At 38.0% G+C, this 17,274-nt stretch overlaps 1 protein-coding gene across 8 annotated transcripts in view; it reads left to right on the plus strand.

Annotated features, from left to right (window-relative positions):
- Nucleotides 1-16,256, plus strand: part of trak2 (trafficking protein, kinesin binding 2) — a 28,627-nt gene extending 12,371 nt beyond the window's left edge. For 5 of the 8 annotated variants that reach the window (XM_049479781.1, XM_049479782.1, XM_007244126.4 and 2 more), the window contains 14 exons: nucleotides 2,687-2,746; nucleotides 3,204-3,280; nucleotides 3,596-3,712; nucleotides 3,960-4,169; nucleotides 4,682-4,760; nucleotides 4,870-5,000; nucleotides 5,401-5,475; nucleotides 6,411-6,548; nucleotides 7,321-7,400; nucleotides 7,525-7,704; nucleotides 7,808-8,106; nucleotides 9,228-9,851; nucleotides 10,586-10,685; nucleotides 10,795-16,256. In XM_049479781.1, the coding sequence (XP_049335738.1) occupies nucleotides 2,687-2,746; nucleotides 3,204-3,280; nucleotides 3,596-3,712; nucleotides 3,960-4,169; nucleotides 4,682-4,760; nucleotides 4,870-5,000; nucleotides 5,401-5,475; nucleotides 6,411-6,548; nucleotides 7,321-7,400; nucleotides 7,525-7,704; nucleotides 7,808-8,106; nucleotides 9,228-9,851; nucleotides 10,586-10,685; nucleotides 10,795-11,560 (2,936 nt within the window). In that variant the 3' untranslated portion in view covers nucleotides 11,561-16,256. Of the gene's footprint in view, nucleotides 1-937; nucleotides 1,075-2,686; nucleotides 2,747-3,203; nucleotides 3,281-3,595; nucleotides 3,713-3,959; nucleotides 4,170-4,681; nucleotides 4,761-4,869; nucleotides 5,001-5,400; nucleotides 5,476-6,410; nucleotides 6,549-7,320; nucleotides 7,401-7,524; nucleotides 7,705-7,807; nucleotides 8,107-9,227; nucleotides 9,852-10,585; nucleotides 10,686-10,794 lie in introns of those variants that run through there. The other 3 variants (XM_007244128.4, XM_022675401.2, XM_007244132.3) reach the window with 2 other exon arrangements.
- Nucleotides 16,257-17,274: the final 1,018 nt, after the last annotated feature.

Here is a 17,274-nt window from a genome sequence, read left to right on the forward strand (position 1 = left end):
GGGGGCAGCCACAAAATACTGAGAAAGTGATGATTGTAATTATAATAAAAATTATTCTAATTCAATGAAACGGTTTCTCCATTATTCTAATTCAATAAAACAACAGTGTCACAGTTAAATGGCCTAAATGGGCCTTTTGGAAAGCTCAGCTGAGCAAATTTTTTTCCAGGTAACGAGTTCTGTGATTAGTCTAACGAGTAGGACAGGTGCGGTGAACACCTGATTTGCTTTCTGCACAAAAAATGCATTCAAAGAATTTCATGATTGCACTACTTCAAATTATTCTAATTCGTTGACCAGCACCTGTACTTACTACTAGGCCTTTGTATACATGGACTACTAAACTAAGAATTCCTAAGAAGAATGTTTAACATTAATTGATTTAATAAATTGTCTATTGATTGTAAAGATTTTGGAAACATTCATTTTGAACATACATTTAGTTTCATACCAGATGTTTACAACCTTTTTATAACCTTAATTAATTATGAGGTTATAACATATGTTAAAATAGATAACTAAATGACAGTAATATAGTAATAAATAATAATATCTGGCACAGTCAATGTTCTACTCAGTCAGTGAACTCCTAGCTGATAGCAGTGACATTCCAGCTGTATTCACTCTTCCAGTTGTTTCTTTTCTGGAGATTAAAGGTTAAACCACGTTTCTCACAGATAATCATTCACCGGTTACAGTCCAGGTGTTCAGTGTGGAGTTTTGAGCTGCCATGTGGACGGACTCTGAGTGTATAGCAGCAGAGTGAGCAGGGTATATGGAGGGTCCAGGCTTTAGAAAAGAGAGAAGGAGTTCAGTACAGATATGCTGGGTGAGGAGACGGGATTTGGGATGTTTGAAGGGTTTATTGAGGGGACGCTAGGGTTAGCGGGTGCTGTTGCTGCGGGTCATATTATGTAAGAGTTGCTGAGTTGCACATGTCAGAGTTATACAGGCATAACACTGAAGAGTGAAGAGGAGCCAGTACAGTTAGGATGCATAAGGGCAGGCATTAGAATAATCTTATTGGAAGGATGTTTCCGTTGGGTGATTTTATCGACCACCATCTCCCATCAAGTAAGTGCATGTCTGATTATCATCATTATTATATACAGCTCTGAAGAAAAAATAAGAAACCACATAAAAAGGATGTTTCTTTGATTTTACCAAATTGAAAACCTTTGGAATATAATCAAGAGGAAGATCACAGCCATCAAACCAAACTGAACTGCTTAAATATTTGCACCAGGAGTGGCATAAAGTTACTCAAAAGCAGTGTGTAAGACTGGTGGAGAAAAACATGCCTAATGCATGAAAGCTATGATTAAGAATCAGGGATATTCCACCAAATATTGATTTCTGAACTCTTAAAACTTTATGAATATGTAATTGTTTTCTCTCATTTTCTGAAAATAAATGCTCTAAATGACAATATTTTATTTGGAATTTGGGAGAAATGTCGTTGGTAGTTTGTAGAATAAAACAGCAATGTTAATTTTAATCAAACATAAACCTATAAATAGCAAAATCAGAGAAACTGATTCAGAAACTGAAGTGGTCTCTTAATTTTAAAAAGCTGTATATATATTTTTAAATTAGAATTGCACCCTAATGTGATGGGTCTTCTCTTTGTCCAGGTTTGCTCTCATGGTGAGGTACAGTGACTGCCGGTGCTGACACTGCATTCCCTTCACTTCTCCACTCGCCTCTTCTTTTTTGGGGGGGGGGCCGTGTCTAGAACCTGGTGGATAAGCTAGATAGCCACTGGTCTTTTTAAAATGATCTTTGTGACAAACCAGTGCCAAAATCAGATAATCAATTTTACAATTACTTGTGATTCCTCAACACAAGGAGGGTGAAGACTTGCGCACGCCTCCTCCGATACATGTAAAGTCAGAATCTGTCTCTTTTTAAACTGCTGCTAATGCAGCATTGCCAAGCAGCATCACAGCGCACCCGGAGGAAAGCTCAGCAACTCGGTTCTTATACATCAGCTCACAGACACAGCCTTGAGCTGATTGACATCACCCATGTCAAAAGATTACTCTGGTTTCCTTACAATTTTGGCAGTTACAAAATGAGGCAATTTTTTTTTGCCAAATTTAGTAAAAGTATATAAATAATAGAAAATATTGCAGCAATGTTAGTAGGAGAGTTCATGCACTGGCACATTTTTGACAAACTGGGAATTTTTAAAAAGCTGTCTATGTTATGATTAACACAGTTTTGTTCAGATTTACCTTTTTATCTTTAAACCTTTGAATGTACGGAAGCTGAGTAACAATTTTTATCATTAAAATTTGTATTTTTTTTTTTTGTCCCTAATACAAAATACAAAGGTTAGGTTTTACATTTATGTTAATGTCAGACCAGTCTCAGGTGCATAGACACGCCCCATCTCTCTCGCTCTCTCTCTTGTTCTCTCTCTCTCTCTCTCGCTCTCTCTCTTGTTCTCTCTCTCTCTCTCTCTCTCTCTCTCTCTCTCTCTCTCTCTCTCTCTCTCTCTCTCTCTCTCTCTCTCTCTCTCTCTCATATATATCCTGTTGATGGGGGAGTCTTACATGAAGCTAAACTGATATACTTAAAATACTTTTCCAGCATCATCACCCTTTTCTCTCTTTTCTCTCTTTCTCTCCCTCTTTCCTTCTCTCTCTCTCTCTCTCTCTCTCTCTCTGTCTCTCTCATGTAGCTTTTCTCGCTCTGGAGCCCTCTTCCCTCTCCCACTCAGGCTCCCAAAATCTCTCCAAAGGTATCCTCCTGCTGTCTCTGCTGTCATCTATCTGTTTTTTTTTTCCCTCCACTCTTTTCACTCTTTCAGTCTGTTTAGTTCTTGCCTGCTTGTGATTTGTAGATTTGTATTTGAGTTCTGCAGCTTTTAGTGGACCTTTCCTGTTTTAAAATTAGCGTAGAACTCTTACTGTAGGTGTGGCTAATTACGAGTTACTTAGATACTAGATGGAAACATCTAGAGGAAAGATGTTTCTGCATGCCGGTGTTGGTGGGTAGCTGGACCAGTACACAGCTGTGTGTGTTTGTGTGTGTGGAAGCAGTAGACACTAGCTGTAATAAATATGTGCATGTTTTATAATATGCACGTGTGTAGAGGTTTGTGTGTTTTGGTGTTTTTCTGCATGTTAATTGATTAATTAATTTATTTATTTATTTAGAGGTGTTTTCTGATTCTCTCACTCTCTTTCTTCCTGTAGTCCTCAGTGCTGACCGGGTGGAGCAGATGACCAAGACCTACAATGATATTGAAGTTGTTACACATCTGCTTGCTGAGGTACGGAGTGATTTATGGTCGTTTTTTATTTTTTCATTGACCTGTTAAGCTCCACCCACACACATTACTGCTGTATGGTTGAATAAGCATAATCTAACAGTAGGCAGTGTTTCTAAATGGTAAATATAATTAATTAAAGATAAAATCCTCTAAGAGCCCAAATGCATTTAACTACTCTTAAATATGCCACATAATGGGGCACCAGACCAATTACATAATTAAGACATTGGATTCACATGATTTTCACAGTTGAGAGCTCTGAATTGGTTGCCTGTCTTCAAGTTCATATTGTTGTGTCTTGTTCTAATTGGTCAGCGGGACCGGGATCTGGAGCTGGCTGCACGGATTGGTCAGTCCCTGCTGCAGAGGAATCATGTGTTGCAAGAACGCACTGAGAACCTGGAGGAACAGCTGACACAGGCCCTAGATCAGGTAAGACACAGAGTGGGCCAGGGCGAAACCTCTGCCAACAGTGCCACTGAGGAAGCGATCATTTAAAAAGCACTATTTTAAATAAAAAAAATCATTCTTATGAGGAAATAGTGTTGGGCAGTATACCAGTAATACCAAATACAGTTATATTAAAAGTTTAGCAATGTGCTTCATCAAAGACAAAGTCACTAAACCTGGACATAGGAGTCTGCAAAGTGTACGTCAAAATGCTGTTTGTGTTGGCCAGGTGCACCAGCTTCAGCATGAGGTGTGTAAGAAGGATGAGTTGTTGCGGATGGTGGCGAGTGCAAGTGAGGAGAGTGAGACGGACTCCAGTTGCTCCACCCCGTTACGTCCCCCGCCGCCTGCAGTGGGCGCTTTCACACTCAGCCAGCTGGAGGCGCTACAGAGCAAACTGCAGGACCTGGAGGAGGAAAACCTGTCTCTGCGGTCAGAGGTGAGCAAACAATTTGTAATGCACTGTCATGTTTTGTTGTGTTGTGTGTTTTTGGTTGTTTTTTATCTTTAGATGTGGACATAATGAATCCAAGTTTGAGAGAGTTTAAAGAAACAATAAAGACAATTTTCTCAAATCAACATTATGTATAATCACATTGATTTCTATTATTAGCACAATCTTGTAGTAATGCTCAGTCCACATGTTTTTCAATTTCAGTGCTGCAGCTTGTTCCACCAATGCACGTTTATTTATAGATCAACACAGTGATTTTAAAAGTACAATTAATTCAGTAATTACCAGGGTTTGGTGCTGTTCACTTTTGAACTGATACTAGTACTGATATTTATAGTACTTTTTTTACTTGGTATGGTGGTTGTTAAATTAAATATTGGGAGTAAAATCAAAACTGCATGGTCATCTTTTGGAGATTGTTATGGTGATTATGTGATGTGTTAAATGAATGTGGTGATAAAATGAATAATAAATTAATGTTCTCTAATGTTCTGCAGGCGAGTCATCTGAAGAAGGAGACCATCACTTACGAGGAGAAAGAACAGCAGCTTGTCAGCGACTGCGTTAAAGAACTACGTAAGCTGATCTCTATTTGATGTTTTCTTATCACTGTTGTTTTCAGTTGTAATTCATATTATTCAGAGAAACTTCAGTACAATAATTGTCTTAATATACTGTGATTTAGGGGAGTCAAACAGTCAGATGATCACACTGACTGAAGAACTTTCTCAGAAGAATGAAGATCTGCTGAGGCATCAGGAGGAAATCGCTCAGCTGCTGTCACAGATAGTGGAGCTCCAGCACAGAGTCAAAGAGGTGAGAGGGTGGAACAAAAAAATAAAACCCACGTTTTTTTTTTTTTTTTTTTTTTTTTTTTTTTTTTTTTTTTGGTGGCCCAATCAAAAATCACTATCCCAACACAACATCTGTGTTAGTTATGGGTGCAGCTGTGAAATAGTTGCAGCTTATAGTCAGGTGCGGCCTTGTGTGTACCAGTTCTTTTTTTTTTTTTTTTTTTAAATTAGTGGGTGCAGCTTACATTCAGGTGCGCTCAATAACCCGGAAATTGCGATAGTACGAATTTTTGCACAAAAAATATGAATGCTTTATGAAGTTACATTGAAAAATGCCTGTTATGAAAAACCAGCAACAAAAAATGTTTTTGTGTTTGTTTTTATTAATGTATTAATGTGTTTTTTATGTATTTATTTTTTAGTTGGCCTTAGAAAAAGAGGAGCTGAGAATTCATCTACAAGCCTCAAAGGATGCCCAGCGGCAACTTACTGCTGAGGTACACACGCACACATGCCAAAAATCATAGGACAGGAACTACTTTTGTGTCCAGTGACGTTAGCCATGTCCCATGGGAGCTAAACAACAGTAGACTAATTTATTTATAAAGCACATTTAAAAGACATCAGGTGTCAACCAATGTGCTGTACAATAAAACAAGCCACCGGATAAATTAATTCCCACCCACCGTGCTGTCTACTGCGGGTGGTAATGCCTTCTATGAAGTACTCCTTGTACACATGCAACACTGTGGACTGAGGAATGTTAAATGTAATATACCATCCCTCTGGCACCCACTGTTAGTTGTCCAAGTCTTTCATTAGTAATTCATGTTACTCTTGAAATCTATATTGAACTCATTCACAATAGAATCTAGCTGTCAGCAGTTCTGTGGTGAAAAACTGAAAAGATGAGTGAATGCTCTACTTTGCTGTGTTTGTTTAAACTTGAGTCAGGTGATCTGGGACACCATTACAAATAACTGGTGTAGTAAAACAATAAAACTTTAAACTCTGGGCTACAAGAAAACAGGTTTTAGTTTATGCTGACTGGATGTATATGGGAGTTATGAAACGAGAAGGCAATAAGTGTAAATTTGGTGTGTAATATATGTACAGTAAAGCATAACTACTGTCTCTCTGTAAGAGATAAGACTGTGGTTATATCAGGGTCATGTCTGATAACATCACATGCACTGGAAGTGCCCCTACCACAACCCTGATTACTATAGGTGTAGGAATATACTGATGCACCATGAGACAGCACTTCTATATTATATAGATAAACTGATATTATATAAAAAACATGTCGTGACACTTTTTGTGTCATGTAATGAACGCATGCAAATTTATTCACTATATATTACTCAATAATTTAAGTTGAATTATCTTTCTGTTGGTTGTAAATAATCAGTTTGTGTGTGTTTTGTTGTAGTTAAAGGATATGTCTGATAGAAATGTGGAGTGTGTGGGGATGCTACATGAGTCTCAGGAGGAGATTAAAGAGCTGCGCAGTAAAAACACTCCAGCAGCCGGTCTGCGCAGACACCTTTCATACGGACCCTATCCTATGGTGAGACGAACATCTTAAGCTACTATCTACGGTCATATTAATTTGTTTAGAGTATGTATTTGCTTTCTTTGATATATTGATATATTTATACAATAAATATTTATTCTTTTTTTTAATTATAGTTATTAGGCAAAAAAAGTTTTTTTTTGTGTGTGACAGGGACTATTAAATAGAATCAACCATTTTAAAATTGGCTTCTATCAAATTGATCAAGATTGATCAGCTTAAATTGTCCGTCGTCAGATTCAAATTAATATTAGTTTAATTAGGTTGCCAATCTACCAGCTACAGCATCTTTGTACAACACACATATGGAAAGTACTTTTACAAAACCGCAAACTGAAAAAAGGTACATCTGTAAAGCAAATTTGTAATCTAAAATAATAAAATTTTACCTTTTTTCCCCCCTTTTTTTTAACTATTGATTTATTTAATTTACGTAATGGAAGCATTTTGTACTTTTGCACCGGAGCTAAAGCCAAAGCTATTCTGATGTATGTATTTTATATTGCTTTATATATATAAGCATTTGTAAAATGTATTGAAAGTTGAATCTAGCAAATACTTAAATTATAAAATATTTAAACACAGTGGACTATCAGCACTGTAATGTTTTACACTAAATATCAAATATTTATATATTGCTCATCAGATATTTGTTAGTAGTTACCATCGTATATCTCACTGATCCCTAATTATTGTAAATCATTTTTCACTACTGTAAATCACTTAAACTTAACAAGTCTGTCTGTCTTTCTCTCTTTGTGTGTAGGATTCTTTGGCAGCAGAGATTGAGGGCTCTATGAGAAGAGAGATGAGTGTAGAGGAGGAGATTGCCTTTGAGGACCAGAGGTGACACACACACATACACACACACACACACACACACACTTCTTGATGCTTTTGCACTTATCCTTTAACATCCAGCCTCTTGATGTATCAATCCCTTACTCTTGACCTTTGACTCTTCATGCAGGTCGGCCCATAAGCGTGTGTTCCGGACGGTGCGGAGTGTGAACGAGGCGGTGGAGAGAGCAGCTGCAGCAGCTCCCCCAATCCCTGGCTCTAGGAACTGCAGCGTTGTGATGACTGCACAGCCCTTCCACTCTCACACACACACACCACAGGAGGCCGGCACACCACAAGACTCGGCTGAGTGAGTGTGTTTATGTATAAGGGAGTTAGCTTCATCTCTTTATTGCACGGGTGTGTATTAATGTGTGCTGCTGCTGCATCTCACCCGAGTGTTTCTGTCTCAGGTGTGACTCCCGCATGGGTCAGCCAGGCTGTCCTGGAGGAAGTGACCTCGTCTCTGCACTGCACCGCCTCTCTCTGCGCAGACAGAACTTCCTGTGCGAGCGCCAATACTTCCAAGCTGAGCGAGACAGGAAGCTGCAGGAGCTGGCGGCGGCGGATCCTGAGGGCAGTTGGAGTGGCTGCAGTTCACCAATGGGAAGTGTTCTGTCATCTTTCACCAACCTATCAGAGTACTCCGTCTCCTCCAGCTGCTTCAAAACGTTCCTGCCTGAAAAGCTGCAGATAGTCAAACCCATGGAAGGTGAGCTCATTTAACATAGAGGCAGGGTATATTAGGTGGTAACAAGTTTTACGGTATACCATGGAATTAAAATGCATGAACCTCATTATTGGTTTTGGTAATTGAGGAAAAAAAAAACTGAAACTCTTATCCACTCATGCACATTTTCATTCCACCTCAACTGTCCCTTAGGCGGAGTTCAGACTGCCATCCCAAAGGTTTATTCAGTTTGATTTTTGATCATCTAAAACCACATGAAATCAAATTCACATTTAAATGTGTTTGGAAATGGAAATTTACAATGTGATGTGTTTAGTGTGGATGCTCCAGCTGCTCAAATTTCAAATTTTCAGATTTAAGGTCTTGTGTGGACCTTATTAAAACCACATTGACCGAGGTGCATCGGTTTAAGAATAGCAACAAGGGCTAGTTACTGACTCTTGTTACCGCAGCAACCCACGCAGATACATTTGTCATGTCTGGATTTGTTTCTCAACACATCCTTAGTTTCAACAATTGGCACCATGTCTATACACATGAAACTGATTTTTTACCTCCAGCCTGCTGGAAACAAAACAATAATCTAACCCTAAGCAGTGTGGGGTTATTTTGGATACCCCCTAACTAAATGTGATGTATGTAAACACTGTCAACAACTACCAGGGAGTAATCCAGCTCAGAAAAACAATTTGCATTATATGGTACACTCCCAATTTCTGCTTAGGCTGGCTATCAGAGCTCCAGCCGAGCCCAGCTGTTAGCATTCTGGTTAACTTGCTATTCTAGGCTTTATAATGAAGAAACAGAAAGCCTTACAGAGTTTGATCCACATATTATAGCAATCATTATAGCATCTAACCAGCCCTCAGCCTGCCACCATCTATCAGTAAGAAATTCAGCTCAGGACAACAGCTCAAATCCACTAGTTTCCACAGATTAAATCCCAGTTGTGTGTGCACTAGTCTTTTATCCATCATATTTAGAATTATGTTTATTAATATTCTGTTAATGCTTTTGAGTAATTGTGAAATATCATTGATTATGTAACGTTTCTTAAGACATATTTTCTGTATATGTATGTAAAGGCAATATGAGAGGATTAGCATATTCTTTAATTGATTTTTTTCCCCATTTGTGTGAAGGATCTCTGACCTTGCATCACTGGCAGCAGCTGGCAAAACCCCACCTCGCCACCATCCTAGACCCCCACCCGGGTGTGGTCACCAAAGGCTTCCGTCCGTTGCCGCAGGATGCTGTGTACCGGCTCACAGACGTAGAAGAAGATGAGGAACACGAGAGAGCATCGTGGCAGGACAGACGAGAGCGAGGAGGAGCAAAGAAGGAGAGCAGAAGAAGAGAGGATGAGCCCAAGCAGAAGCTGGAAGAAGAAGAGGAGGAGAAGGAAGAAGAAGAGGAGGAGGAGGAAGAAGAAGAGGAGGAGGAGGAAGAAGGAGGGATTACGTTCAATGTCCAGTCCTCCTCCACTCCAGAGGATAAGAAAGAGAGAGGAAATGGAGTTGTGACCCCCATCAAAATCCCTTCTCTTTCTCCATCTTTGAGAGGCTCTCCTGTTGCGGTGGCTGTCTCCACAGTGTCCACAGTCTCTACAGTCTCTACAGTCTCCACGCTGTCCTTACCTACCATGGCTGGTCTCGTGATGTCCCCTGCCCTCTCAGTAACCACAGCACCTTCGTTGTCAGCAGCAGGATCAGGATCAACATCAGCACTTCCAGACCTGATTATTAATACAACAGCGCCCTCTACAGGTGAGCAGTTATCATGACACCCAGAGTATTCACTAGAGCAGTAGTCCACATTTTTGTGTTTCCCCTGCTTATAGACCACATGTAGAGACAGAGCTAAGGGCCCTGTACAAGAGAACTGAACATACATTGACTTTTATTATTCATTCTTTAATAAAACAATTAAAAAATATTTAAAAATAGTAGTATTTTCCCCATTACCTATATCATGCCCAAGCCAGTGTTGAATTGTTAAGTTATAGAATTGCTGTATATAGAATAGTATTTGTATTTTAGCTATTTAATGTAAAGCCCTTTTGAATTCAAAATAGCAATAGACTGTTAGGAGCAAACTAATGAGCGAACTAAGATGTAAGGGATATTTCTATTAGTCTATTCATTATAAATATTGTAATTACTACCAGATTACATTGTGTCAGAATATAAAAAAAACGTCAGGAATGGAGATTTAAGATTTAAGACACGACTGCATGGATATAGTATTTCGATGGTATATTTTATCCAGTTACCATGTGTATGGAATCAATTTAATTTGAATTGTGTTAAATATGTTTAATACATTTATGTTGTATTTATGAAAGTACTAAAAAAAGTGCTTTTCTGAAAAGACTGGGAACCTTTAGTAATCATAAGCCTCAATATGGTCTCTCTTTTTTTCTTTTTTTTCCCCCCTCCCTCTATTCCTTTAATGCCTTCTCGTACGTGTTAATTGTTTATTTTGTTGTGTTTTTCTGAAGCTATAAATCCTGGAAAGTGTCAGAGTTTCACCTCTTCCACCTACACCTTCACCACCTGCAGAATCCTGCACCCCAGTGACGTCACACAGGTGACACCCAGGTATTGGCTTGTGATTGGATGATCTGCATTTGTTTGTTTGCCACAATGTTGACGTTCTTATTAAAATATAAAACAATAATTTGTTCTCTCGCTATCTTTATCTCTCTAGCACTGTGTCCAGTCCTTCTGTGTGTGAATACACCCCCAGTTCCCTCCGGACTGGTCCCAGTACGCCGGTCACTCCGTGCAGGCTCAGTCTGGGAGACTCGTTCCCTCCACGTCGCCCTGCAGCGCCCCCTGGTGGTCTGGCTAAGCTCCTTCTGGAGAAAGGCATCTCTGCTCAGGCGGCTCCAACTCTGTCTAAACCTCCAAAGCCCCTCCCCCTGCGCCTCCTGCCAAATACCCCCCCTAACTCTCCCTCCCAGTCCCCCTGCCCCTCTCCAGTGCAGTTCGATTCCAGATCTGCCCCCTCTGACAACTTTTTAGCATCACGTCCTGCTGAGCTCTTCCTGCAGGATGTTTACGGTGTCAAACTCGGCCGTGCCCCCCGACCTGACCTTCCCAGCCCAGACCCCGTCCCCGCTGACCAAACGTCCAATCAGGATCGCCTTGGTGGCAACCTCGTCGATCGACTGCGAAAGCTGGGATTGGACAAAAAAGTGCTACATGGGGCGGAGTCAGACGGTGCTCATCGTCAGGATAATGCCACTTTCCTAGCCACAGGTGGAGGAAGCCTATTGGATGGATTAAGGCGGAACCAAAGTCTCCCTGCTATGATTGGTCGAAGAAGCACATCTGCTTCTAGCCCCTCCCATCCTGTTCCACCTCCGCATCCCACCTCTCTTAACCTGCCTGCCCCAGCTTGGGGTAACTTGAAGCCTAACCGTAGACATGCCTCGCTCTCTCAGGCCCCTCCTTTTCTGCACAAACGCTAAAGAAGGGGGCAGGGTCTGGAGAACAAAAGGAAACTGTTTTAACATTTGGCTTAGCATTTGCTCCTCCTACAAATGCATTGCTTTATATATATATTTTAGAGTCATAAACTAATGTTAAGTTTCCATTTTTAAATGTGATGCTACTCAGCTGGGCCATGCTGTTGTAGCTAATAAAAATTTTCATTAAATAAAAGTTCTTATTATAAGGGAACTTATTTGTGGGCGGAGCATGGATAGGTCAATATGTTGGAGTCCTGTTTGTGGGTGTGGCCTGCACTAGTTGAATAACCTGTGACTTTTCCTAATTCAGCCTTGTTCTTGCCTCTATAAACTAACAGTAACTTGTACAACATACAGAAGATAAGATGTCCCTCATCTGTTATAGATCATATTTTAAAAGCACAGTTATGTATGAGGTCACGTGGTTAATACGTATCAGTGACTGATAGTTAAAGCCTTGATTTTGGAGGTTTTGATATAAAGGGAGATGAGACTTAAAATACTTTTTTTTTTTTCTTTTTCTAAATTCCACTACTTTCTTCCAGTTATTTTGGCTTTTATCTACTTGTAACGCTACATAGCCTTAGCATGACTTGTGTACTGTTTCTCATAATCTGTCCATTTTCCCTTGAGGCTCTGCAGGCTCAGCAGGTGGATGAAGAAGAGAGGAAGCTGAACAAGGGTAGGGCATGTAGGGTGAAGTGATAAAGGGCAAATGGAAAGTAGGTGTGTCACATGGTTAAGTGGCTGAGGAAATGAGGGAATATGTTTTGAGAGTTTATGAGAACGGATGGGTTTAAGTAAGTTGGTCAAGGTCCCCTAATAATGTAGATATGAAAAAAATATAAAAGGCAATTTATAAATAATAAATTATAATTGTATGCAAAAGTTTGGACACCTGAGGTTAAATAATATTTTTAAGTGAGGGGTTTCTAAGTGGGATTAAAGCACACATTCACTACATAAAACAAATATGCACTTTTTACATTTATATTAAATTTATTAATCTTAACTGCCTTATAAGTACTGCTAATTGCTTAAGCCTATAAAAGGTGTCATGAATTAAATGTATGGCATTGCACATTTTTTAAATAAATAATATTTATAGAGATTTATTCATTTTGAAGAAAGCAGATGGATCTTGTGAGCCCGACTAAAACATTTATCTGGATGCTCCCAGCCAGCACTGATTTGCCACACCAGGTGCTGATGATATATCAATATAAATACCAAAATATTATTAGACTGCTGTAATAAACGTTTTGTATATATGTTATTTGTATTTATTCTAATACAGCTTTTTTCTGAGCAAATAAGCATTTATTGCTCAGATAAAGAGCTTTTTAATTATTTTTCCCCACTCCTTTTTGCACAGTACACAATTATGGCAACAGTACAGTAGGGCTGCACAATATACTGTTTTAGCATTGGCTTAGCAATAGACACAATACTCACATTGCAGATGTTTGTTTAGAAAAATGTTACATAATTATATTCCATGACATCTATGAGGCTGATTATATTGGCCTATGAAAACATATTTTATTTCAGTCTTCTATATACAGAGGGCATTATAAAGAGCATGACATGATGGACCATTGACTTCTGGAGAAATATGGTTTAAGTTCCATTTTTTCCATAAAATACTGCTGAATGTTAAGAGTGTTGAGAAAGTGGTAGGTTATGAAAGGGAAGAGATTAAAATGGAACCTGAAGGTGAATTAAAAGTGCTGAAGAAGGTGATGAAGAACAGAAGAATAAATGAATGTATGAATAGTAGAGCCTGCAGAGCCTCAGTAAAAGGATTACTCTTCCTATTTCCCTGTGATTATGCTGCATTCCATTTACCTCCGAAATCGAATATATCAGAGCTGGGAATGACGGCACACCCAAGAATACTTTGTTCCAGTTAAACATGCAGATAATTTCACATTATATCAAATAATTTCCAGTATAAGAGTTTGCTAAAGATGTTGGAGTTTACCTCAACCTTCCTTTAGGTTAGCATTGTTAGCATTGTCCCATGTTAACATTGTTACCCTTATTTTAGGTTAGCATTGTTAGCATTGTCCCATTTTAACATTTGTTACACTTTCTTTAGGTTAGCATTGTTAGCATTTCTTTAGATTAGCATTGTTAGCATTTCTTTAGGTTAGCAGTGTAAGCATTATCCTATGTTAACATTGTTACCCTTTTTTTAGGTTAGCATTGTTAGTTTTTCTTTAGGTTAGCATTGTTAGCATTTCCACTTAATAACGAGATATTATACAGTATTTTGCACATCCAAACACTATGTAAACATGTCCACAGTTAGAGGTTGGACACTACTGTGTTTACCACTCAATTAAGAAAACCCAAATAGACAGAAGTGATTATGGACTCTGAGCTTTCCTAGCTGAAATTCCTGCTTGTGGGGGCGTTCCAGTTTAAATTCCGACTTTCACGTTGAAATGGAATGCAGCATTAGACTTGTGCCACTTGTGCTTTACTAAAAAATAGCCAGCCATGCTTTACCCTTAAACACTACTGAACCAGACCAGTGAAGATATATGCTATTTCCATGCCTCCAGGTGTTGCCACTATTTTACTGTGTCCAGTAATAACTGCCATATCTGCCAGGTTGCTGTTGAAGACTGAGCAGATTGTGTTCTCCTGACTTACCAGAGATAATTAATGACAAGCAGCTCTGCTCTGAGCAGTTTTCAGTGCCCTAGTCGTGGTACTGACTGCATTAGACTGACTGACTGACTGGCTGGTTTTGGTTTTGCTCAGGATTTTTAGGTTTATTATGTATAATGTTTTATCATTTAAACCTTTATTTTGTGCCATGTGTCGTGCCATGGCATTCAGGGCTGATTGGAATGGATTTTTTGTTTTATTTTGAAGTATTTAAACAGTACATTCTGTCCGAGTCAGTGGTGTGCAGCTGGAAGGATCAGAAAATGCACTCGTATTGCATATTAATGCAGCTTCTATAGTATCAGAACTAAAGGGAATGCTTAATTTCAGTGGGTTTCCATCATATATTTCTGACTATCTGGCATTAGATATGAAGTAATATTGCACATTATATCATCCAGGCTGTGCATTTTAGCCAACTAACCAACATCCGTATTATCTGAGTGTTAGAAAACTAAACAAAACAAAAAAAAACTGCTTAACTTGCTATTGTAGCATTGCATGTCCAGTTACATTACATTATATTACATGACATTTTCCAGTGAAGTAACCGGTAAATCTGAACCTGAACTATATGCTGTTTGGACTCCTCCTCCATAAACCATGACCATCCCTCATTCCCATTTTTATGCACTTTTTTATTTTTAATCTTTAACCCACTAAAGTCATGTTATTTGAGGAATCTTACTTAGTGTACCTAGTATATATATAATGTACTGGTATGAGAGTACCATAAGATAACAATAGCTCTAACATAAGTTACATGAAGTAATATTATTTAGCACTATTTCATTTAGCAGAGGTTTTAATATATGTTATATCGCTCATTATTAGTTTGCGTTTTTGTGGCGGCTCGTTGACAGAGTTTGAGATGGGATTTTCTTTTTAAAAAATGTGTACAAACCAAAATGCTACCAGCAGTTTTTTTTCTGCTGGCTGGATTGTATTGTTTGTTTGTTTGTTTGTTTGTTTGTTTGTTTTTTGTAAACCGAACGTATTTGTTTGCTAGTTGATGCAAGGGGACCTGCTTATTGTGCCGTTTTTTTAATAGCCATAATATTCAAGCAACAGCATCAGATTGGAAGAGGAGGGGCGGGAACTTGAATATGTTGTCACTAGAAAGGCTGGTATGATGGAATGTAGATAGTATGTTTGTTCTGATCCAATCCAGATCAGTTTTTATTGGATGTAGTACTGGATTTTGAAGTTTAATGTCGTCTAGGTGCCATTAACAAACACTGTTCTATAGCTTTTGAAGCACAGAAGGTGTACAAGTCTCTAATTTTCTCCCAAAAATGCCTTAGACAATTTTAATTTGTGACCAAACAAACAAAAAAAAGCTTTATTTGAACTGTTCACTTTAAGTAGTGCAGCAGTTACACTGTGTAAGTTTCACCAGCCTAAAGTTAACTGATGTATAATTTAAGGTGGAATGGAATAGGCTCTTATAGAATCAGCTTAGCTTAGACCTTGTTGTAAGCGTGATGTGGAAACAATAGACAGTGCAAAAAGATTGGATCAGTTTTATTAACAGTCAGCATTAATTTAAAAAAACTTGATCGGGACATTTCTTGTAGACTTATATATATATATATATACAATCTATTCCTGTACAGACTTTCTGAAAAGGATCTAATTGCTAATATATACAATAAATTGGCATTTATCATAATTAAATAGCGTAAAAAAAGCAAACACTGTAATTTAAGTGATTTAAGAGGCTTTTAATCACCAAAGCTTATGACTTAACTTGAATTAAAGCATAAGCTGCTGCTGCTGCTCTCCACATACCAGCCTTTCGTATGTCTCTCAGGGTCAGGACTGGCGTGTAGAGATGATGATGAGGATAATAATGTAGTGAGATGTGTAACATCATTAGTGTTGCCAAGTGTTCAACGGTTAGACATAACAATAGACTTGACCATTGTGACTGTTAGCTGATTCCCTGTTAAAGCCCCATCAGCGCCATTCTGTTGCTTTATTTTTTGTTTTTTTAAATAAAATAATCAAAAACCTACTTGGCTTTTGGGTTTTTCTTTTTCTTTCCATTGTTTTCAGTCATAAACCCCAACAATAAACCCCTGAAAGTGTACGTTTATTAGTATGATTATGTAAGTTTTGTCATCAGTACAATAATTGGGAATCCACCTGTCATGGTTTACAATAATTAGTAATTAAGTAAAATTAATAGAATTAATATTTTCTTTAGGTAGGCTTGTAGTGCAATATGTGCCAGAACAATCTCGGTTATTCATCTATTAAAAACTCTTGAAATAAAATAAAACAGCAAGCAATTAGATATATTTTCCATAGAAAGCAACTGAAATCAGCACTTTACTCTTAATGTGATGTTTTTAATCCTAAATAAGAACTTTACTTCTGGACAAATATAAAAAAACTTTACCAGACAGCCTGTCTAATGATAGTATTATACAGTAGCAACATATAGCCAAAACCTACCTACCCTGATTAAGCAAGCTATCCCAACTCAGGCCTAGTATGAAGCTATAACTGAAGTTAATATTAGTAATAATATTAGTAATAATAATAATAATATTTTATTTCTCACGACAAAAGCAGTTATGCAGCAGTTAAGTTAATTTCCACTAAATATGAAACAGAAAAAAATAAGTGTGTGAAGCCTTGAAAGTCTGGAATATCTTACCAAAGAAAATGATTTATTTTTTTTGGTTTGTGTGTGTGTGTTTTCAAATGGCCACAATTATCAAAAATAAAAGAAATAAACCATTAAAAATAGATCACTTTGTGTTTAATACATCTATATAATATATGAATTTCACATTTTGAACTGAATTACTGAAATGATATTCTAATTATTTGTTTATATATTTATTTATTTTTACATAAATCACCCAGCTGTTCTGGAAACAGACCCTCCAATTCCAGTGTTGTCGTTGAAGAGAGATTCAGTTCAAAGTAGGGCTGTAACGATTGGTCGATATAATCCACGATGTGTGTTATTTAAATTTGTTGACTACAAATTTCATTGTCGATTAAACGTTAATTTGTAACAG

Source organism: Astyanax mexicanus, chromosome 5 (genome assembly GCF_023375975.1).
Source record: "Astyanax mexicanus isolate ESR-SI-001 chromosome 5, AstMex3_surface, whole genome shotgun sequence".
NCBI lineage: Eukaryota > Metazoa > Chordata > Actinopteri > Characiformes > Acestrorhamphidae > Astyanax > Astyanax mexicanus.